The sequence below is a fragment of the Erpetoichthys calabaricus genome, chromosome 3 (assembly GCF_900747795.2).
Source record: "Erpetoichthys calabaricus chromosome 3, fErpCal1.3, whole genome shotgun sequence".
In the NCBI taxonomy this organism is placed as follows: Eukaryota; Metazoa; Chordata; class Cladistia; order Polypteriformes; family Polypteridae; genus Erpetoichthys; species Erpetoichthys calabaricus.
Genome location: NC_041396.2, coordinates 262,052,692 through 262,076,624, shown reverse-complemented (window position 1 = coordinate 262,076,624; position 23,933 = coordinate 262,052,692). Strand labels below are relative to the sequence as shown.

Sequence of the window (23,933 nt, the reverse complement as noted above, 5' to 3'; positions counted from 1 at the left end):
ATCTGCAAACACTGACTTTGTTGTTTTGTTTTAGCTGTTGAAGGCAAACTAATATTCATTAATTTAACCCGTTGGTAAAAGCACACATCATATATTTGAATGTTATATTGAGGAATGTAATTCTGTCTTTAACAGTTTTAAATTTACTAAGTTCAGGTAACGACGGCTCAAGTAATTTTCCCTTACTCAATTTGTACAGAGGCATCAGCAATAACAAATTATGTTTACTCATAAGAAACCTTGAAAACAGTAAAACTTAGGCTGTTTAACAGAAGTTCTGAAATAAATTAATATAAAACTGACAAGTTTAAGTTCACACAGGAATCTTCAGGTTGAGACAAATATAAAAAAGAGGGACAGATTTAGAAAATTAAAGAACCATGAGATTCTCACATTTCAGAATGTGTTAAATATTATTCTTTAGTAATGTTTTTTTGAAGCTGAAAACGATGTAAATATAAACCCTACAATAGTAAATGTTAAAAATCTAACTGGTTGGTTCAATGAAAAACCAGAATTTAAAAGCATGTTGTTGCAGAAACCACTTTAAAGAGTTTGTTTAAATGGAAATTATCCTGAATTAACTTTGAACCTACTAAAGTGCTTCTATAATACTGTTAGAATTTTTATTTTTAGTATGTATTTAAAGCAGGATTTTTCAGATACTGGATAGAAAATGTAAAAGAATTAAATTTGTAATGTGCGCATATTAAGATAAATACAGTAGCCCATGATGATCGCATTCTTAAACCCTATGCTGATATCCTAAAAACACTTTTTGTATTAATGTGCATTTCATTTATTAATATAATTAATAATAAATTAGTAAGACACTAAATATCTCTTTGATTATTAACAGTCTTCTGGAGTTATCCTATTGTTAAGATCACCCTTGCATATGTTTGTTTTTGACACCGCATATGTGTTTTCTAGAAAAGATCTTTAACAAACTGTATATGCTTCCTTGATTTTGATAAATTCATATGTATGATTCTCAAATCTTGCACAATAGCTGATGAAGAGAACAACAGTGTTTGCCTTGTGTGTTTGTTTTCCAGAATACCACAAGAAACTTTTTCATCTAAATATGCAGCCAGTGTAGCCTGCAAACTATCACAATCCACTTGAAATCTTTAAGGTTGTTTTAAATACTGGTACCATTTTTTTACTTTACTGTTAGACACAGAAATATCTTGATTTGTTGTGGTATTTACTTTGAAACGTGATAAATAATATGGATGACTTATTCATTGTTCTGAGTAATTTAAAGTAATATAACAAAAGGATGGTGGTGTTAAGAGTATTCCTTTACTTCATTGAAACCAATTGGCATATTTTCTCTTTTTTTTTTTTATTATTATGCAGTGAGTCACTTAAAGTCTAGCAGACGTTTGGCACCATTGCCAGACAGATGACCAAGCATCTGGAACTACAACTCAGTGTCTGCATTTGAGGTAAAATGTGTTTTATGCCCAACTACAGTTGGGAAGTATTTGCAGTAACAAATGCTAGTGGCTAATCTTATGAGTTAAATTGATTTTTTTCATGTTCAAACAACTGAAATAAGTCGCCTAGATGCCTACACACACACACACCTTGGAATCCCACCTGATTGTATGGCATATGCTAATCCATAACAGTGGTTTAATCCATATTATGGTTTAATTATGTGTTTTTCTGCTTGAAAGACAGAATTTCTGTGCATTTCAAGGCTAGGAGGAATAGTTTGGTCTAGCTAACAGTGGGCCTCAAATGCTTCTTGAGATTACGGAAAAGAAATGGAAAATATGTATGATTTGGCCATATTGAGTGTTACAATTCTTTTTTGCACGAATAATAAATACAATGTTTTTATAGTGTGAATATCCAAACCAGACTTTATTTAGGGGGTGTGCTATGCTAACCAAAGGACTCTAGTCTTGATTTAAATGCTGAGACAAATGAGGCATTATCTAAAATTGCAAGTGGGTTAAGTTTTGAGAGCCTTAGTGCTAAAGATGTCCAAGTTTTAAATTAATTTGAATGTTTATTATTTTACAGAATAAACTACACTATACAAACTTCTTCAGTCAGTAGTAACTTACTATAAACATTTTTAAATAATCTTTTGTTCATTCACCACTTCCAAGAACCATCTTTATTACTACTTTTGATTGGATAATCTATTAATATTGTCAGTGACAATACAGTCTTCAGTTGAATGACGAGTATAATTTTCCTTAATAAAAGCAGTTACGACCAATTAGTTTACCTTTCAGTCTGAGAAAATGACCAGTGAGCGAGTCTCTTATATCTATAGTGGATTCAGAAAGTATTCAGACTAGTGCTGGGCGGTATGACCAAAATTCTATATCACGGTATTTTTCAAAATTATACCGTTTTCAAGGTATTCAACGGTACTTTTTTCCCATGCATGAGTGGATGTTAACCACATCTTCCACTTCAATTACTGCAGAAGACTGGCTAAGAATAACCTATTCTACTGTCATGAGCATTGTACTAAAAAACATTTTAATGTGCACTCAAGTATTAATACAGGTTTGCATGGACCCATAAAGTGATAGATTTCAAGGGGGTGGCACTAATGAAGAGAAGGAATCACATTGCATGACAGTTGCAGTCAAAATATAGAACCTTTTTATTGAACAAATTTTGCAAACAACTTAAGATAAATTTTTGACAATATATTTTCAACCATCCAAAGAGGCATTTAGACTTAGTAAAATATTCAGAGGTGCTTGTCAAAAGTTGTATTGCACTGAACTTAGTCTGTGTCTTAGAAAAGGAATAAATAGTGAATATTTTTTGTAAACCAACTACACTTTCTGTTAGTGTTAACAATCTCTGTCCACTGACATGTTAAAGTGACTTTTTAAACAACTTTACCATCATTAAACTGCATAATATTTAAACTAATAAATAATAACAATAAAATAAATAATAGTACAACTTCCAGTAATAATACTATTACTTCAAGACTTCAAGCTCAGGTGCATTACACAGTATTCCATCCATCCATTTTCCAACCAGCTGAATCCGAACACAGGGTCACGGGGGTCTGCTGGAGCCAATCCCAGCCAACACAGGGCACAAGGCAGGGAACCAATCCCGGGCAGGGTGCCAAACCACCGCAGGACACACACAAACACACCCACACACCAAGCACACACTAGGGCCAATTTAGAATCGCCAATCCACCTAACCTGCATGTCTTTGGACTGTGGGAGGAAACCGGAGCGCCCGGAGGAAACCCACGCAGACACGGGGAGAACATGCAAACTCCACGCAGGGAGGACCCGGGAAGTGAACCCGGGTCCCCAGATCTCTCAACTGCGAGGCAGCAGCGCTACCCACTGCGCCACCGTGCCGCCCTACACAGTATTCACCAAATAAAAATAAAATAAAACAAGTGCAACTTGGTGATGACATCTTTACCAACTGAATCATCATTAAGGCAAACTGCATTAATATGGACCTTGCTTCAAGCTAAGCTGTACAGTAATCCCTCCTCCATCGCGGGGGTTGCGTTCCAGAGCCACCCACGAAATAGGAAAATCCGCGAAGTAGAAACCATATGTTTATATGGTTATTTTTAGAATGTCATGCTTGGGTCACAGATTTGCGCAGAAACACAGGAGGTTGTAGAGAGACAGGAACGTTATTCAAACACTGCAAACAAACATTTGTCTCTTTTTCAAAAGTTTAAACTGTGCTCCATGACAAGACAGAGATGACAGTTCTGTCTCACAATTAAAAGAATGCAAACATATCTTCCTTTTCAAAGGAGTGCAAAGCAAGCAGTCAAAAAAAAAATCAATACGGCTTTTTGGCTTTTAAGTATGCGAAGCACCGCCGGTACAAAGCTGTTGAAGGCGGCAGCTCACACCCCCTCTGTCAGGAGCAGGAAGAGAGAGAGATAGCGAGAGACAGATAAAAAAAATCAATACGTGCCCTTTGAGCTTTTAAGTATGCAAAGCTCCGTGCAGCCTGTCCTTCAGGAAGCAGCTGCACACAGCCCCCCTGTTCACACCCCCCTACGTCAGCGCAAGAGAGAGAGAGAGAGAGAGAAAGAGAGAAAGTAAGCTGGATAGTTTCTCAGCCATCTGCCAATAGCGTCCCTTGTATGAAATCAACTGGGCAAACCAACTGAGGAAGCATGTACCAGAAATTAAAAGACCTATTGTCCGCAGAAACCCGCGAAGCAGCGAAAAATCCGCGATATATATTTAAATATGCTTACATATAAAATCCGCGATGGAGTGAAGCCGCGAAAGGCGAAGCGCGATATAGCGAGGGATCACTGTATACATAAATACAGTTTTATAAATATAATACAGCATTATAAATTGCAACTTGCATTTATAATGCTATTTGTCGATGTTGACTTTATTCTCGACATTTCCACTTTAATCTTGACTCTTATGTCGAGATTAAAGTCGACATTTCCACTTTATTCTCATAGTTTATTTTGACATTAAAGTAGAACGTCGTAAACTAAACTTCATCCTAAAATCCTTGTTTAATTTACTAGATTTTCTCAAAACCCGTCATAAGTTATTGTAGCACATTAAATGCTTTATGTTGTGTTCCCAAACCCAGTTGTTAATCGCAAAGCACTTCTTAAACTGACTTCCTCCGCACTAAGAGGAGGCGCCGGCAGCGATCGCCGCACAGAATATATTCACTTCATGATATTCCTGCTCTCTGAAAATTTAGAATGCTAAGATAAATACTTGATATCATTTAATACATTTCATCATGAAAAGCAAGTATGAAACTTGCACGGTAGTGAGGCGGTAGTGCTGTTCCCTCGCAGTTAGGGGTCCCCAGGTGTATGTTCAGTGTAAACTTTATGACAGGTGTGATGAGGCTTCAGAAAACTGGATGTATGAATGGGTATCGCACAGGTTTAACTTAAATATTGTGTAAATGTTGGGTTTGTGATCTGGTGGTCGGAGACACGAACACAGAAATCAATGAATGTTCTTCTGAGCGAACTTTCTTTATTGCATGCATGCATGCATGCTGTCTCTATCTGACGTACCAAACCCCCAGTTCCCATCCTTTTTCTTTCAAAACATACAGTGCATCCGGAAAGTATTCACAGCACATCACTTTTTCTACATTTTCTTATGTTACAGCCTTATTCCAAAATGGATTAAATTCATTTTTTTCCTTAGAATTCTACACACAACACCCCATAATGACAACGTGAAAAAAGTTTACTTGAGGTTTTTGCAAATTTATTAAAAATAAAAAAACTGAGAAATCAGATGTACATAAGTATTCACAGCCTTTGCTCAATACTTTGTCGATGCACCTTTGGCAGCAATTACAGCCTCAAGTCTTTTTGAATATGATGCCACAAGCTTGGCACACCTATCCTTGGCCAGTTTCGCCCATTCCTCTTTGCAGCACCTCTCAAGCTCCATCATGTTGGATGGGAAGCGTCGGTGCACAGCCATTTTAAGATCTCTCCAGAGATGTTTAATCGGATTCAAGTCTGGGCTCTGGCTGGGCCACTCAAGGACATTCACAGAGTTGTCCTGAAGCCACTCCTTTGATATCTTGGCTGTGTGCTTAGGGTTGTTGTCCAGCTGAAAGACGAACCGTTGCCCCAGTCTGAGGTCAAGAGCGCTCTGGAGCAGGTTTTCATCCAGGATGTGTCTGTACATTGCTGCAGTCATCTTTCCCTTTATCCTGACTAGTCTCCCAGATCCTGCTGCTGAAAAACATCCCCACAGCATGATGCTGCCACCACCATTCTTCACTGTAGGGATGGTGCCAGGTTTCCTCCAAACATGATGCCTGGCATTCACACCAAAGAGTTCAATCTTTGTCTCATCAGACCAGAGAATTTTCTTTCTCATGGTCTGAGAGTCCGTCAGGTGCCTTTTGGCAAACTCCAGGCGGGCTGCCATGTGCCTTTTACTAAGGAGTGGCTTCCGTGTGGCCACTCTACCATACAGGCCTGATTGGTGGATTACTGCAGAGATGGTTGTCCTTCTGGAAGGTTCTCCTCTCTCCACAGAGGACCTCTGGAGCTCTGACAGAGTGATCATCGGATTCTTGGTCACCTCCCTGACTAAGGCTCTTCTCCCCCAATCGCTCAGTTTAGATGGCCGGCCAGCTCTAGGAAGAGTCCGGGTGGTTTCGAACTTCTTCCACTTACGGATGATGGAGGCCACTGTGCTCATTGGGACCTTCAAAGCAGCAGAATTTTTTCTGTAACCTTCCCCAGATTTGTGCCTCGAGACAATCCTGTCTCGGAGGTCTACAGACAATTCCTTTGACTTCATGCTTGATTTGTGCTCTGACATGAACTGTCAACTGTGGGACCTTATATAGACAGGTGTGTGCCTTTCCAAATCATGTCCAATCAACTGAATTTACCACAAGGTGGACTCCAGTTAAGCTGCAGAAACATCTCAAGGATGATCAGGGGAAACAGGATGCACCTGAGCTCAATTTTGAGCTTCATGGCAAAGGCCGTGAATACTTATGTACATATGCTTTCTCAATGTTTTCATTTTTAATAAATTTGCAAAAATCTAAAGTGAACGTTTTTCACGCTGTCATTATGGGGTGTTGTGTGTAGAACTCTGAGGAAAAAACTTAATCCATTTTGGAATAAGGCTGTAACATAACAAAATGTGGAAAAAGTGATGCGCTGTGAATACTTTCCGGATGCACTGTAACCAATCACCACACAATAAACGTCTTTGTGAAATTAAAACTAGTTATAAACTTAGACCACAGAGTGTTCAGAATTTTAAAAAAATCTTTGTTATACATGTTTAAATATGCCATCCATTCAGGATTGAGACCATCCCAGCAAGCATTGTGTGTGAGGCAGGAGCAAATCCTGAACGGGGCGCCTGCACATCGCAGGGTGAATACGAGCAATACATACACTAGCAGGGTTAATATAGCATAACAAAACCCCACACCCTATGTGACTTGTAAAGGAAACTGAAGTAGACCTAGTAAACCCACCAGAAAAACATGCAAATTCAAAGCAGGGAACACCTGGGACTCCTTTGCTGCAAAGCAGCAGTGCAACCTCCATGCCACTGTGCCCCCACATGATTAATACATGCTTTAATGCATTTCATCATGAAAATTAAATCAAGTACTTATCTTAGCATTCTAAATGTTCAGGGAGCAGGAATATCATGAAATTAATGTATTCTGTGTGCTGCCTGCGCCTCCTCTTAGTGCAAGAGGAAGTCAGTTTAACATGGCTCGGGGAACATAACACAAAGCATTTAATGTACTACATAACTTATGACGGGGTTTGAGAAAATCTAGCAAATTAAATATTCATTTTAAGATGAACTTTAGTTTACGATGTTCTACTTTAATGACAAATTATGAGAATAAAGTCAACATGTCAACTTTAACCTCGACATAAACAGCGAGAATAAAGTCAACATGTCGTCACACTATTACACAGTACCCAGGTACATTACACAGTATTGAAAAAAATAAAACAAGTACAACTTGGCTTGCAGTATTATCCAGTAGTATAGAAACAGTATTCACACATTTGAACATAATGGTCCACATTCAACCTTTTAAATCCAAAGTATCTCCAGACAACAGACGTGAATCCTTTTTCCAGCAAAAGTTCTTCTGTATCATCATGTTCTGATGTTCAATTTTATTGTCTGCTACAGCTTCAGTTTCAGAATGTTCTCTGTCCATTTTCACCGTGCAATACCTCCACTCCCGCATGTACTCCGTTGTATCCCTGTTTAGCATTGTAGCAGTGAAAAAGGTCCCCCTTAAACAGTTTCCCGCTGCGCCACGTTTAGAACGTTGTTTAGGCAATTTAAACCGGTGTTGCGGTATAAGAAAAATCTATATCATAACAAAAATAAAAAACAGTTTTCGGTATGAACCGGTGTACCGTCCAGCACTAATTCAGACCCCTTCACTTTCTACACATTTTATTGTGCTGCAGGTTTAATTTTAAATCAATAAATGTGACATTTTTGTCCATCAGTCTACACTGTAATAATGACAAAGTGAAACTTGTTCTCAGAAAGTTTTGCAAATTTCTTAAAAATCAAAAACTGAAATCTCTCCTTTATGTATATGCTGTGGTACTCCAAATTGTGGTCAGGTACATCCTGTTTGCTTTAATTATCTTTGATGTGCCTTGAACTTAATTGGAGGCCACAAGTGGCAAACTGAATAGAGTCGACTTCATTTAGAAAGACACACACTTGTGTATATAATATCCCACAATTCACACTGCATGTTTGGTTAAATCCAAACCACGAAGTCCCAGGAACTGTCTGTAGATCTCGATGATCAAATTGTGCTGAGGCATAAGTGGAGGCAAGGGTATTAAACCATTTCTAATGCCTTTAGTGTTCACAGTAGTTCAGTGGCCTTGATAATTGTGAAAATGGATGACTGTCTCACAGTAGCACTCCCATAATCAGGCTTTTATGGTAGAGCAGCCACTATTGAGTAAAAAGTGTATGACAGCTGTGCTGATGTCTTAAAAGTTCATATCTTCATTTGAAGGCATCAGCAATGTAGGATACCATCCCAAATCATTATGTCATAATGCCATGAAACTCTTAAAATTAGATCTGCCTCATCATACAATACATTTTTTTTTTTTTTTTTTTTTTTTTTGAAAGTTGAAATTACTAATTTCATTTACTTACTCAAATGCAACATTCTCAGTTGTTCTCTTTACGCCATCTTCTCAGCAAAAAAGCGTCTCAGCATGCATTATAGAGAAAGTGTACTTATCTGTGGCTTGGCTATAGCGCATATTTCCTTTTCTTCTCAATACAGGCCATGAAGCAGAGTGCTGGTTGGTTTTGCAAGCTTGTAGTGTGTACAATATGCATGCAGGAAGATGATGGCACTGAATTAAAAAAAAAATTGAGGCATTTATATATAATCAGTTTATTTTAGACTTATTATTTCATGTACACACTACAATTGCGTTCCTTTTGTAGTGATTCTTTGTGTGGGTAGAGGAGAAAGCAGGGCGGCGTGCATTATAGAAATAATAAAGAGATTTATTCTTTAAGATTGCAATAAAGATTAAAAAAAGAATAGTGTCTTTAAGCAGTGTTACAGTAAGAAGAGAAATAAGCTGTAAGTGTTTACACCACTGACTACCATTTGTTCATTGTTACGGTCATGAAGAATGCCCAGAATGCATCTCTAGTGTTTCATTTGGCCCTATCATGATTTGCACACTTTTGCATGTTTCTGTCCCGTTCATTACTCATTGACCCTTCCAACTCCCACAGCCTTCTCTAACTTCCATCATTGGTTACAGGGAGTCCGAATGAGCTCAGCCCTCTGTTTCTTTCAGCGGTTTTAATTTGCAAGGGGTAAAGTCTGCTGGCTGCTGAGATTCATACTGTTGCCAAAAAGAAATGCTGAGTCAGCCACTTAAGCTTACAGTCATGCCACTTCACACTCAAGTCATCACTTGTCTACATGGAGTGCTTGAAGTGGAATCAAATTACTGGCAGAATTCTTTTTGGTCATCATCTTGTTCCTCCTCCTGATTCATTGTTACTTTTACATGATGGGGTGGGTGACTCCCTCTTGGAGGCTGGAGCAAGTGTACATTAGCATATGATATTGAGGGTAGGGGTCCACTTGAAGTGTTGACTGTTGTCCTACTTCAAACACATGTAGTCTGCGAGCACCGCAGTGGTGCAATGCTGCAAATATACGTGCATATACTCTCTCCATTCAAACTTTGTGCATGAAACACTAATCAGGTTGCCTTCCCTCTACTACAGTGCACTCCCGCAAACTAGCTAAGTATAGGAATCTCAAGCAACTCCTACTGCGACTATGAGTGCCTAATCAATTTCCGGAGAGATTTGCAAGATTACCAAAAAAGCAACAGCTGCAGTTTAGCACTTGGGAGCTTTCGAGGCAACTCAGGCCCCTTCTTCAGGCAAGATCTTGCCTGAAGAAGGGGCCTGAGTTGCCTCGAAAGCTTGCATATTGTAATCTTTCTAGTTAGCCAATAAAAGGTGTCATTTTGCTTGGCTTTTCTCTACATTCATAATGGCTAACACGGTACAACACCCTAGTACTGCACTTGGGAGGAAATTCCTGCAAATGTTTGGAGCCAATCAACAATGTTTATTTACATTCACAACATACCTGGCCAATCAGCAATGGATGAGCATGGAGCATTAGCTCAGCTCTAATGACAAACCCTGATTTGTATTTGTATTTTGTCTGTTATTTTTCTTTTCTTCATTATGTAAAGCACTTTGAACTACTCTTTGTATGAAAATGTGCTATATCAATAAATGTTGTTGTTGTTGTTGACTTTGCTAAACAGCATTTAAAGGACTCTAAAAGTAAGAGGATAAAGATTCTCTGGTCTGATGAGACAAAAATCCTTCTTTTTGTGGAAGAACTCTAGACAGTATATCTAGCGAAGACCAGGCACTACTCATCATCTACCTAATTACCATCTCTACAGTGAAGCATGGTAGTGGCAGCATCGTGAGGGTGTTTCTCAACAGCAAGGACAAAGAGACTGGTTTAGACTCACGTGAAGGGTGAATGCCGCCAAACACAGAGAGGTCTTTGAAGAGACAGTTCACCTTTTGGCACAACAGTGCCCTGAAGTATACAACCAACCAAAATTATAACTGATATTATTTAAGTGTACCTGCCTTAATTTTCACTTGATGCTAATGGAGTTCATTCCTGCTCTCTGAACCAATAAAACCTGACTTGTGAGGATTCAAGAAGTGAATGGCTCGATGGAAAATTGAAGCATTCAAAACCAAGCAACATATTTTAAAGTGGGTTCTTTACAAATAACACAGGAATTACTGTTAACCATGCAGCAGATGCTAACAATCTGTAACAAGCTAGAAAATGTATGCATGGCATTACATTCAAGTGTGTTAGTTGACTAAGTTAACTGATATGAATGTTTGAGCATTTCACTTTTTTTTTTTACTTCATCCAGCAATCAGTTATCAATTTTTTATGTTAAATATTTTTGTTAAAATGAGTCATATTTAAAAATAACAGTGATAATAGATTGCAATTATGTGTTAGTACACTATATTAAATATGTGCTTTTTATCAGTACTTTACAATACCTTGAAGTTAAAAACATATAATATTATACAGTTTTCTTAACTATTTTAGGGCTAATTTTTTTTTCTTTTCTCCCAGGGCTGAGTATTTTTCCAAAAACTTTTTTTTTTTTTAAATAAGAACACAAAGCAATTGTTTAATATATAAAATCAACAAAAAATATTTATTTTTGACTAAAGTAACTGTTTTGTATGTTGTATGAGCCTGCATACTACATAATTTCACATATTATTTCACATACTGTACATGTAACAAAGCAAAGTCCTGCAAAGTATGATAACGCTCAAAGCAGCCAATTGCATGCATTACCACGTTGCACTGCTTACAATACTGTTGCACTGGTGCCTCTTTTTCAATTGTCTGTTGCTGCACACAACACAGTCAGGCTTGTACTTTTTGTCCTCATATGTTGCAGGAAAGTGGTGCTCAGTCAGCCTGTCTGGCACTGCTCTTTGTGCTGGCTTTCCTCGCTTTGCCAAAGGCACTCCAACATAATCTGCCAGCAAGCTGTCAACCACCTTCTTGCGGAAATCTGCCGCAGTCATAGTGCTGTCACTGTTTGCCTGCTTGAACAATATATATCCATTTGTGAGTGCAATCTCACGCATGCGATAGTACACAGTGTGGTACCACTTGGTGGACTTATGGCCATAAGCATATGACCCCAGCATCTGATCCAGTCGATCAACTCCAGCCATTTTACAATTGTACTCCTCAAGTGCAACGGGCTTGTCCTGCTTCCTACCATCTGGGTTTCCCTTTGAACGTATTACTTTCTCACATAAATTGTTGGTGTGAACTGTAGAGAGACAAGTCACCTGTTTGACATCATGCCATGCCAATGCCACCAAGTTATCCGCCCGCATGAAAACCGGATTGTCACCTCTTTTCATCTTCAGCCTGTCTGGCTTCAACTGAAAAGGCATGTGTCTTCTGTTCACCCTCACTGTGCCACAAGCTCCAATTCCCCTGCTGTGTAGCTCCATGAACAGTTCTGGTGATGTATAAAAATTGTCCATGTACACAACATGATCCAAATGTTCATAGCCCTGAAGCAGCTCCAGCACAACTTGACTTGTCAAGGGACAGTTCACTCTTTGAAAGGAATGCTTTCCAGTATAAGTAATTACTTTCAGGCAGAAACCAGTGTTTGCTTCTGCCAGTACAAAATCCTTTATGCCATACTTTGTGGGCTTGTCTGGCATATATTGGTGGAAAAAAAGGCGTTCCTTGTATTTTATCGTTGATTCATCCACAGACAAATCACGGCCAGGTTGATAAATTGTTTATATGTTGGCTCCACTATGTCAAGCAGGGGCTAAACTTTATACATGGGGTTATAGCCTGGCTCACCCCTTGGGATTTGCTTCTGGTTATCACAGAAGTGAATAAAGCTTTGCAACAGCACGTACCTATCACGCAGCATAACCTGTCCAAAGCCAGCAGGGGACAAAGCACGTTTGGACCAATGCTCTCTGAAATTATATTGCCAGTCTAGTCCCATCTCTATTTGCAATTCCACAAAGCCCTTCATCTCGTCTTTTGTTGTGGGTTTCCACTTTGAAAACGAGAATGTGGAGCAAGTGCATTCCGCGATTCAAAAAATTGCTCTGCATACCTGTTTGTCTCGTCTGATATGACCTGAAAAACTGCCTCAGGAAAAAACAGATTGAAGTAGTCCAGCGGCTGGTAATCCATTGTGTCCGGTAGCCAGTTCGGCTCCCACAGATCAATATCTGGGTATTCCTCCCACGCGAACCTTGCTGTAGGTACATCGGCAGCGCGAATGCGCTCAGCTGCCAGCCGATCAGCTGGGGCGGCACCGGCTGGTCTCCGATCAGCTGATGCCAGCTCCTCACTGTAAATAAAATCAGAGTCTGGCTCAGCGATAATGCACAAAACATCGTCTGACGAGTATTTTCTTTTCTGCATTCGCTTCGCTTCCTCATGAGCTGTTGATGCCATTTTGCCTTTGTTTACATTTCGCAACTCACGCACATACAAGGATCAGTTGCCGAGTCAATGAGTCTAACATTCCTCCAAGCAGAGAGGGAATGCCTGTAATGTGACAGTGAGTTTTGTCGCCCTCTATCCCTGGATGTCGACTTTTGTCGACATTCGCCCTCAACCACTCCTGTCGACAAAAGTTGACATCTGCCCTAAAAGAGCTACACATAACATTTTTGAAAGTGTACACAACAGTTAACTAAAAGAGAAAAATGAATACAACATGACCAGATATTATAATAAAATCATTATCGATAGTACCCTTTGAAAGGAAAAAAGCCACTCAGAAAATCAGCCAACCCACCTGGCGAAAAAAACAGCAGCATTGCACAATATTCTTTCCCTGTTTATAACCAGCGTTGAATGCCTAACCACCCCCAACCTCATCTGGCAAAGTGATTAACATCATGACAGTATTTTCCATCTGTTTCTAATTGTGTTTGTTTCACAAGAGGAAACTGCTATACCAGCCCCACTCTTCTAATTATGCTCTTTACACCACCAGCCCATGGGTCAACAGTGAAATTGAAAAGGTGGAACTGGGTCCCAAAGCAATAAACTTTGAAAAACACTGATATAAATAACTAAGAACTTGGAAAGGAACTAATTTATTGTGTAACAGGTAACAGTTAAGATATTAATTCCAGTCTGAAACTGCACATAAGAAAAAGCAGGTACAGATAAAAAAAACATAATGCACGTTCAGTGTTTTATACATTATACAGTACCACTAAGAAACTGAGTGTGGAGCAACAAACTTTAGTCTTGCTCTGTCCTTGAGGTTTGTGGCACAATCAACCTCTTAGTGCACTATAGAAACTGTATAGCACTTCATTGTGAATTTCTCCTTGGGATTAATAAAGTTATCTATCTATCTATCTATCTATCTATCTATCTATCTATCTATCTATCTATCTATCTATCTATCTATCTATCTATCTATCTATCTATCTATCTATCTGTCTGTCTGTCTGTCTGTCTGTCTGTCTGTCTGTCTGTCTGTCTGTCTGTCTGTCTGTCTGTCTGTCTGTCTGTCTGTCTGTCTGTCTGTCTGTCTGTCTGTCTGTCTGTCTGTCTGTCTGTCTGTCTGTCTGTCTGTCTGTCTGTCTGTCTGTCTGTCTGTCTGTCTGTCTATCTTCCCTGTTGCACGCTCAGTAGTGGATCAGCTACAGTTTCTAAACTTATGCAATCGCTTTTATTTCACTTTGGGGAGCTGCGCCTTTCCCTTCTATTTAATTAGTTCAAACACCTTAGGGGCAGGTTGATGTCTTTTAAATAATACTAGCCAACCCGCGGCGTAACATACGCCGCATAATTATGTATTGATGGGTGAACACTTGCTGAACGACACAGTTGTCCAAATGGGGTGGGTTTGTGGATACCACTGTGAGTGAATGAAAAGATGGACCTCTGGAGAGAGCAACATACAATTGTCCGTGACTGAAAGCGGGATCGTCTGTGACGATGGAGGCCACACTGGTGAAAGTTACTTCGTCGGTAGGGATAAGTTTCAGCACTTGTTCATTAAGGTGTAGCGAGTCTTCGTTGTTGACGCTTAATATAGCTTGCGTACTGAGTTGTTCCGGAGTCACAGTTGAGAAACACTTTTTTAATGTCTTTTAAGCACAGGGAAAAAAATAACATGTGAAACATCCGTAATGTAATAAGCCACCAAAAAAAGAAACATTGCAACAATGCACGCTATGATCTGATCGCTGTAAACAGAAGTGAAAACAAAATCGAGGCCGGTGCATTCTTTAACTGCCTTGTAGCGCAATGGTAGCGCTGCTGTTTTGCAGTAAGGAGACTGTGGAAGATTTTGGGTTCGCTTCCCGGTTTCTCCCTGTGTGGATAGCGCTTTGAATACTGAAAACACCGGTATATCAATGTAATGAAGTATTATTATTCTTAGCGTCCAGCGCTCACTCTCTCGCGCACCTGTATGCGTGTATGTGTCGCTCGCTCTCTCTCGCTCGCTGCACGTGTTCCTGCAGGCATACCAGTAAGTGAATGAAAAGATGGAACTCTGGAGAGAGCAACATACAACTGTCTGTGACTGAAAACTGGTTTTGGCAGATACATTCACATCTTTTTGAAAGTTTGGCCCTGTGCCTTATTAATTATCATTGCAAAGGCAAATCTAACAGGAAATTGTCTTTGCTCAGATGCACGCGCAGGCTCTCTCTCCGCAGCACGCGAGCTCCCTCCCCCTCTGTCTCTCAGAAGCACGGGAGCCCTCTCTCTCTCTCTCTCTCTCTAACATTGCAACAGTTGTATAAACACTTTTTTTTTTAAATGAGTTTTAAGCACAGGGGGGAAAAAAAGGAACATTTGAACAAATCCGAACTTTATGTAAAAGCCAACCAAGATAGTAACATTGCAGGAGTTCACCATTTTTAATCAGGCGACTGACAGTAGTGGAGTCAGGCACAGAGAAGGTCAGCTGCTGAGAAAGCGTCTCGACTGTTGCAGGGCGGTGAAGCAGGTGAGACGCTAATGAAAAAGAGGCACAGGGCTTATTGGTTTTTAAAGACTGCTTCCTTCATTGTGTTTTAACCTCAGTTTTAAAGGATTGCGCGGCTCACTCTGTCGCGCTGCCTGTGTGTGCGTGCGCGCGGCTCTCTCTCTCGGGCTGCCTGTGTGTACCTCTGTCTCTCTCTCGCGCTGCCTGTGTATGCCTCTGTCTCTCTCTGGCGCTCCCTCTGTGTGAACCAAGGTTCCACTGAGGTTGACTAATGAAAAGTCAGCATGGCTCAGAGCTGCATGTGGACTGTGGCACAGACAAACAGAAATGACGGCATGTTTTCCGAGGCGTCACGTCCGAGTTGGTGGGCGTGGCTCTGCGAGTTGTCATCGTATCCAGTGGTCTAAGAGATGGTGGGCGTGGCTCCTTCCTGCATTTGCCATTGGCGTCTTACTTGTCGGCGGTTTAGTGAATCCACGCCCCTTCCGGCGTGCTTTCCATGGGTGGCTACTTGTCTCCCGGCTTAGTGAATTATATATATAGATGCAGTAGAGCTGTGCAATTGTCTTAAAATATTCACATCGTCATTTCAAAATATCAATAATTGCCTGTGCAGTTGGGGGTGTGGTTTAATTCACACATACCTCTTGCTGTGAAGATAGGTGTTTTCATAACTAGTTCACATGAACCAAATTTTTTTGAACTTTGGTACGAGCTCCGTAAAAGTCCAGTTTGTTGAGGTAAATATGAAGATGCCAGTTGCACTCTAGTGTGGACCAAAACAACCGTACTGAGGCCCTTTAGATAGATTGGTGTTGATGTAGCACCAAGTTACACCCTGGAGTGATTTGCATGAGGTAAGAATGTGGTTAGAATTTTAACTACATGAAATACTGTGCATCGTGGGTGAAATTGTGCACGCTATGATAGTCACTCTTAAGCGTTTGTTGTCGGTAATACAGAGTCTCATTCATTGAATAATGAGTCAAGGGTTAACTTGGAGCATTTAAAAACAAAAAGGTACAAATAAAAACACACAAGTACACGTGTAATACAATTCGTGTAAACAATTCACTGAATTACCAGTTAATCAGAGCAAGCTAAGCACCTAATCAGGCTAATCACGCCTTCCACACGTAATCAGACTGCAGTTCTAAATTTACTTATGATCGGGTCTATCAAAACACATGCCGAGGTTGTAAGAGACTAAACCTCAATTAAGTCAAATCATAGGTCATGTTTGTGTGGCTAATGGAAAGTAAATTTGTAACTTCATACATTTAAATGAAGCTTACAGGCTACATAAAACAGAAGTACATGCCCTCGGTATAGCTGGCTTTCTTTTCTACATGCGCCCATTTCAAACATGTCCTTTTCATAGGACAGTAGCATAGTAGCACATAATTTTCATGTTGTCTTCCACTTTGTTGATAATAGGTGTTTTGCTTTAGATAAGTAAACCAGATATTTAGGGAAAATGATACCCTTTAGTTTAGTCTTGATCAAAGGAGACTGTATAGAGGCCTAATTCAGGTCTTCTGAATTTTAAATGCATTGATAAAGTGGATACAGCAGAATTATTTCAAATTAAGAGTGATTCATGAACTCAAGGACTCCAGTGAAGGTTAAGAGCAAGTGCATTTAAGGACTGAAGCCAGAAAGATCCTCTTTATGCCAAGAGTTGTGGGATTCTGAAACAAACTACCGAGATGCGTAGTTGAGGCAGAAACCTTGACAACCTTTAAGAAGTATCTGCATGAGATTTTGGGACAGCTTAGGTATTAGCTAAACAAACAAACCCTGTTTATCAAATGTCTTATGCTCTTACGAACATTCCAACAAAAAGGGTAACATTTGGAGAAAAACGCATTGTATTTAAAGAAACTGAATCTGACAAATATTGGATATTTTAGACACACCATAATCTAAATTTCAGTTATAAAGCATGAAATATTATAGATTAATTTGTAGGTGAACTCACAAGACCCAAGAATATTTCTGTAACAAGTGTTCTGGAAGGTGAAGTGGAGGGAAAATTTTTTAAGGCAAGAATACAAGGACTCTTAGTTACAAGAAAACAGCTGTGATTTGTAGCTTGGTGATTTTTATAATTGGTTAAGTACCACAATTAAATGGTAATTTTGAAGAAATACATTGTTTTTAAGTATGTGTCTTCCAAAGATTGTATTAACCCCTTTTTACATGTAGATTCAGTGTACATTATGTAATTATTTGATGGAAACTTTTTAACCAGACTGATTATTTTTGGTTGTTACAAGTGGTATTTTTTTTTTTTTTGTTTTATCACGTTAATTTTTACACATTCTCTTTGGAAGGTCACCGATGTCCCCAGGGATAATGCGATCTTTGGCAGCTCTCAGTGTCTATCTATGCAGTGTTTTCTTGGTTCCATGCTTGCTGGGACCTCTCCCTTATGTTGGAGCTTTTATCTATGCAGTAAGTATTTTCTCACTTTTAATTCATGAGAATTTTTATTTGTAAGCACTTGACAAATTAATAGCTTTGTGTTCAGCTTAAGTTTTCAAATTATTGTAATTTTTCTTTTTCATCATTGCAGTGTACGTGTGGTATCAGCCATTAGATGTACTTGTAATTGTGACTAGCTTCTTTATTGAATGTAATATTCAAACACGTTTAATGAGGTCTTAAAAAAATGAAGGCCTTATTGATTACTTTTTCAAGAATGAACTAAGTGGTCATTAGTTTAAAATTTGAGCCGTCCTTGGCCACTTGTGACTGGAATCTTTTCTGTTGCAGTATTCCAACAACAACAATACCACAATGATATTTGATGACTTGCCTGCCATGTTTGGGAATCAGCTGCCGAAGGATGGCTTAAAAGTAGGTTATAACATTTAATTGAATTATTCACTAGAATTTTGTCATTCTAAGAAGAGTTGTAACTTTCCTTTCTCCTGCTAGTGTTGGTGCATTTTAGATTTCTAAGTATAGAATACTTTATGAAATTGTACAATAATGATATATTTTTTAAAGCTCACTAAAAAGAATGAATGCATCGCAATTGTTATGAGAGAGTGCACAGAAGAGGTAAACGAGGACTCTTCTCCATTATCATGTTGCTTGATCCTAGCTGTCTATACCATTATTTCACTGAACTAACACAATTCTTACATTTGTGTTGAGCAAGACCTTTAGACATGTATAGTGCAATCTGTGCATTCTAATTTAAAATTAGATTTAAAAAATGTGCATTCCACATAACTGCAAAATTGGTGTACAGACTGTGTTCTTGAAGACTGTTGAATTTGATTTTTAGTATAATACTAATTATACATTGGGGTGTTGTCCCCATCATCTAAAAAATAATTACTTTGCATTTCCTTAAACCATCTGAAAATTTATACAGGAATATAGACAAAGTGCAGAATGCATGGTATGATGGGGTCTTTGTGCCCTCATAATAAAAGCTTTAGATCCCCTGAAAATTTAAATTATATGAGTTCCCTGAAAAATACATTTTAAAAACATGGAGCTATAAATAGGGCTGTGTGATGTCTTAAAAGTTCACATTGGTATTTTAAAAAATTGACAATGTAGGATACCATTGCCTCAGGGGCCTTGCTGGAGAACAAAAGTACTGGCTTTATAAAAAAAACAAACAAAAACAATGCCAGGCACCAGTTTAATATATTGTGTAATCACTATTTTAGATTTATTATCTCATCTACACAGTGTAATTACATTTCTATTTTCCTACAAGCAGTGCTTGAAGTGAAACCAAATTACTGGTAGTATTCTGTTTAATCAGGTCTTGTTCCTTCTTCCAGTTCATTATTACTTTTATATAAAGGGGCGGGGGGTCTCCCCCTTGGAGGCCCAAGCGCTGGTATATTAGTATTTGAAATTGGGTGGGTGGAGAGGGTCCCCATTTCAGGCACTGCTGACAAGGCCAAACCAGAATCACCATGCTGTCAATTTCCTTGTCTTGCACCTGAATCTTACTGCATAGGTTATGGAAAATATAATACCCAACGTGTAGACTCCAGCTGCCCTGTGACTCTGCCCAGGATAAGCGTGTTAGGAAAATGGATGATGAATGAAAAATATTGTACCCACTGTTTCCATCATGCAAATGACTGCTTCAGGGGACCTCATTTAAAAGGATTACACCTGCCAAAGTAACAAAAGAATTCCAACTTGTGTGGCCACAGTGAGCGATTATTTTAAGGATAATGAGCTACCTAAAACATCAATGAAAAGAGCAAAAAATCATAGGCATTCTGTGTCTTTCAGTACTGCAGTGGCAGGGTGCCACAACTATATCTGCTGTGTGTGACACAGTGACCAGACTACCTTCTCTTAACTTTACAGTGCACTACTCCTAAACCAAATAGCATCCAACTGCAGAGAGCACAGCCAAATTTCTCCATAGTGTTTCAACCGAATGTCACCACATGTCTATGACAGCAGTTTTTGTACAGAAGTTAAGGTTAGTGGTTAGTATGGATAGCAAATGAGTCCCTTAATGTTAGGGGTTAGTGATTTTAAGGTTAGGGTTTGATGGTGATAGCATGTCAATCAATTTGATTTGTGCCGACTTATAAACTTCTAGCACCAATCTGTTAGTTTAGACTTGCTTTCTTCTTCATCTTCCGGTTTGAGCGAACACTGGTGGGACTGTTCGCCGCTGCTCGCCGGTAACTAGACTGTTGATTTTTAGCTATGACTGGTGATTTTGATGGTGATATTGCCATTATTGCTGATATCTCTGCATGGCTGTGTATGCATTAGCTTCAGTCTAACCCCATTTCGAAACTTAACCTGGTTTGTTCTCTGTATGCCTGAGCTGCTTGTGGCCTCACCAACAATGTGGACTGGTAGGATATTCACCTGGTTTATGTTCGGTGTCTCCTGTCACTCGCTATCCAACCTGCGTCCAGCCTGCTCCAGTAATCGGCTGCTGAGCTTCTTCGACTGCGTCTCCACCAGTCTGTGCCTCTGCTGTATGTGCTGCATTTTGACCCAGACATCATATTTCTCCCTCGTCGGAGATTCCGAATGGACACCTTGAAAGGAATTAACTCCTTCTGGTCCAACTCTCGGCACCCTCCACATAACACAGATAGGAATGATGACCACATCGTGTTAGCCAGCCTAGCTCGGTCGGCTACCACCGCTGCCAAATACGACAGCACCACTGTCAATTTCGGTCTATTAAACATCCACTCACTCACGAGCAAGGGGCATCTCATCCAGGATCTCCTCATTGACCGTAAGTTTGACTTTCTCTGTTTAATCGAGACATGGCAGCAACCTCAAGACTTTTCTCAATTTAATGAATCCACCCCCTGGGGTTTGTTTACATTTGTCAACCTCGTGCCTCTGGCCCTGGAGGAGGTATCACGATAATTTATCGCGAGAAATGGAAAGTCCTGCAGTTGTCAGCTCCTGCTGTTTTTGAATCAACTGTGTGTCAGTTGTCTAGGCCTATTCCTACCATCATTGCAACTGTCTACCACCCCCCTAAATCAAACAATGATTTTTTGAACGATCTTGCTACCTTTCTTACTCATTTATCTACAATTACTTCAAACATAATTCTGTTGGGGGATTTTAATATACATATAGACAGTATCCCTATCACTCTTACTAGAGACTTTTTATCTTGCCTTGAGAGTTTTGGATACCAGCAGTACAGTAATCACTCGCTATATCACGCTTCGACTTTCGCGGCTTCACTCTATCGCGGATTTTATATGAAAGCATATCTAAATATATAACGCGGATTTTTCACTGCTTCGCGGGTTTCTGCGGACAATGGGTCTTTTTACTTCTGGTACTTGCTTCCTCAGTTGGTTTGCCCAGCTGATTTCATATAAGAGATGCTATTGGCGGATGGCTGAGAAGCTACCCAATCAGAGCACGCAGTTAAGTTCCCGTGTGCTGCTGATCGGCTCAGCGACGGAGTGCTGCATTAACCAAGAAGTCTCATCTCACTCATTCAGCATTATTGTGCTCCTGCTACTGCTTCAGGGGCCGTGTCCAAGCGCCAACAGAAGATGCAAATGATTGCAGAAAAGGTAAAAGTTTTGGTTATGTTGAAGGAAGGGAACAGCTACACCGCTGCAGGACACCATTACGGCATCAATGAGTCCACGATTCTTTTTATTTAAAAAGGAGGAAAAGCATATAAGATCTATGGCCGCAGTGTCCTTTAACCAGGGCACAAAACGAGTTGCAAGTGGACGTGATAAGGCAGTAGTCTGGATGGAATCTGCTTTAGGGATTTGGAATGAAGAGTGCTGGAAGAAGAACAACGGTGGTGCTACACAGTAGCCTGAAGAGGCTCCTTTAGAAGAGCTGTAACGCTATCCTTTGTTGTGCAGTAAAATTAAACTCCTCGTTATCGGACAAGTCGTCGTGTCATTGTTGGTGAGTAACCATAATTAATTATCTACGTACAGTACTTATTACATGTACATAGTTTAGTGTCACTGTACACACATTTTACTGTATACAATTTTTCTTGCATTGTACGTATTTATTGCTGGTGGCCTGTCTGTCGTAATGGCTGTAACATATGTGATATCGGAGACGCTTGATATCTTTAAAATAATATTTAGGTTTTACTGTATATAAACTGTGTTTACATACATAATTTCAACAAATCTTACCTAATATCTAAGAGAATACAAAGGGTTTATGCTGTATAATTGTGCAGGAAATGTTTATAATAGTGTGGGAGAGTTTATAAGGGCTTAAAATATATAAAAATAACCATATGAACATATGGTTTCTACTTTGTGGATTTTCACCTTTCGCGGGGGGTTCTGGAACGCAACCCCCGCGATGGAGGAGGGATTACTGTACACTGATTTTCCCACTCACTGTAAAGGACATAACTTGGACTTGGTCTGCTGCTCTGGTGTTGTCCCTCTCGATCTTAGAGCAGATGAACTCAGTATAACTGATCATATTCTCCTTTTATTTAATGCTAAACTTACTTTTTCTATTACTAAGCTCCCCCATTGCATATCTTTTCGTAATGTTAAGAATATTAACTTTGTCTTCTAGACTTGATTCCCAAGTGGACTTTTATAATTAATCTACTCCCGAAGAATTGGTCTCATATTATAACACTGGACTCAATGATATTCTTAATTCTCTCGCTCCTTTAAAAAACAGATCTTTTTCTTTTTCTGCCCCCTGGTTTACACCTTGAACGATTATATAATAAAACTGGACTCTTTGTTCACAAAGAGATGCATAAAAATCATGTACTTAATTATAAAGACTGTATAGCTCAAACCAAATCCAACTATTACACTCGATTCATTTCTTGTAATAAAGGCAACACCAAGTCTTTGTTTTCATTACTTAATAATATTACACAACCGCCAGACTCTTTACCATCTCACCTTTACTTGACTGATTTTTGTAATTCTCTTATGTCCTTTAATGAGAAAATCCAGAGATACATCAGCACCTCGGTCCAGATTCTCTCTGTATTTCCTTTGAACTATACTCGCCTATTCACTCATTTTCCTATTTCCAGCTTCCCACTTCCTCAGAAATCTCAGATCTCATCTGCAAATCCAAGCCATCCACTTGTCAGCTGGACCCCCTCCCTACAGTTCTGCTTAAAGCCTGCCTTCCCTCTCTGGTCCCTCTCATTTCTGCTATAATTCACTCTTCTCTCACAATTGGTACTGTTCCTTTATCTTTTAAAACTGCTGCAATAACCCCAATACTGAAAAAACTTGGTGCTGATCCTACTAACTTCAATAATTTTTGCCCTATTTCTAATTTGCCTTTTATCTCCAAAATTCTTGAAATAGTAGTAGCTATCTTACTTCACTCCCAGTTATTTCATAATAATCTATATGAAAAGTTCCAGTCTGGTTTTCGCCCCTTTCACAGAACAGAAACCTTGTTAAAATTGCCAACGACCTTCTTATCGCTGCTGACTCTGGGTTAATTACAATTCTCATCCTCCTTGACCTGAGTGCGGCCTTTGATACTATTTTTTTTTTGTTCTTTATTTCGCCTTATTCAATTTCTCGTATTAGGAATTTGTTAGTTTTCACATACCCCTTGGGATCTGAGCGCAGGGTCAGCCTTTGTACAGCACCCCTGGAGCAATTGAAGGTTAAGGGCCTTGCTCAAGGGCCCAGCAGAGTAGGATCTCTTTTGGCAGTGACGGGGATTCAAACAGGCAACCTTCGGGATAGCAGAGCAGATCCTTAGCCTCAGAGTCACCACTCCGCCCTGTATTTGTCATACCACTCTCCTTAAAAAATCTCTCCGTAAGCTTCAGCTAGTCCAGAATTCTGCAGCTCGCATCATTACTCGAATCCCA

The 23,933-nt window shown here is 39.5% G+C and overlaps 1 protein-coding gene across 3 annotated transcripts in view; it reads left to right on the top strand.

The window, feature by feature from the left end:
- rnf167 (ring finger protein 167) overlaps nt 1–23,933 on the top strand; it is a 99,863-nt gene that overhangs the window by 27,359 nt on the left and 48,571 nt on the right. For 2 of the 3 annotated variants that reach the window (XM_028798165.2, XM_051924086.1), the window contains exons 2-4: nt 1,366–1,454; nt 17,929–18,049; nt 18,371–18,454. In XM_028798165.2, the coding sequence (XP_028653998.2) occupies nt 17,936–18,049; nt 18,371–18,454 (198 nt within the window). In that variant the 5' untranslated portion in view covers nt 1,366–1,454; nt 17,929–17,935. The remainder of the gene's footprint in view (nt 1–1,365; nt 1,455–17,928; nt 18,050–18,370; nt 18,455–23,933) is intronic. The other variant, XM_028798167.2, reaches the window with a different exon arrangement.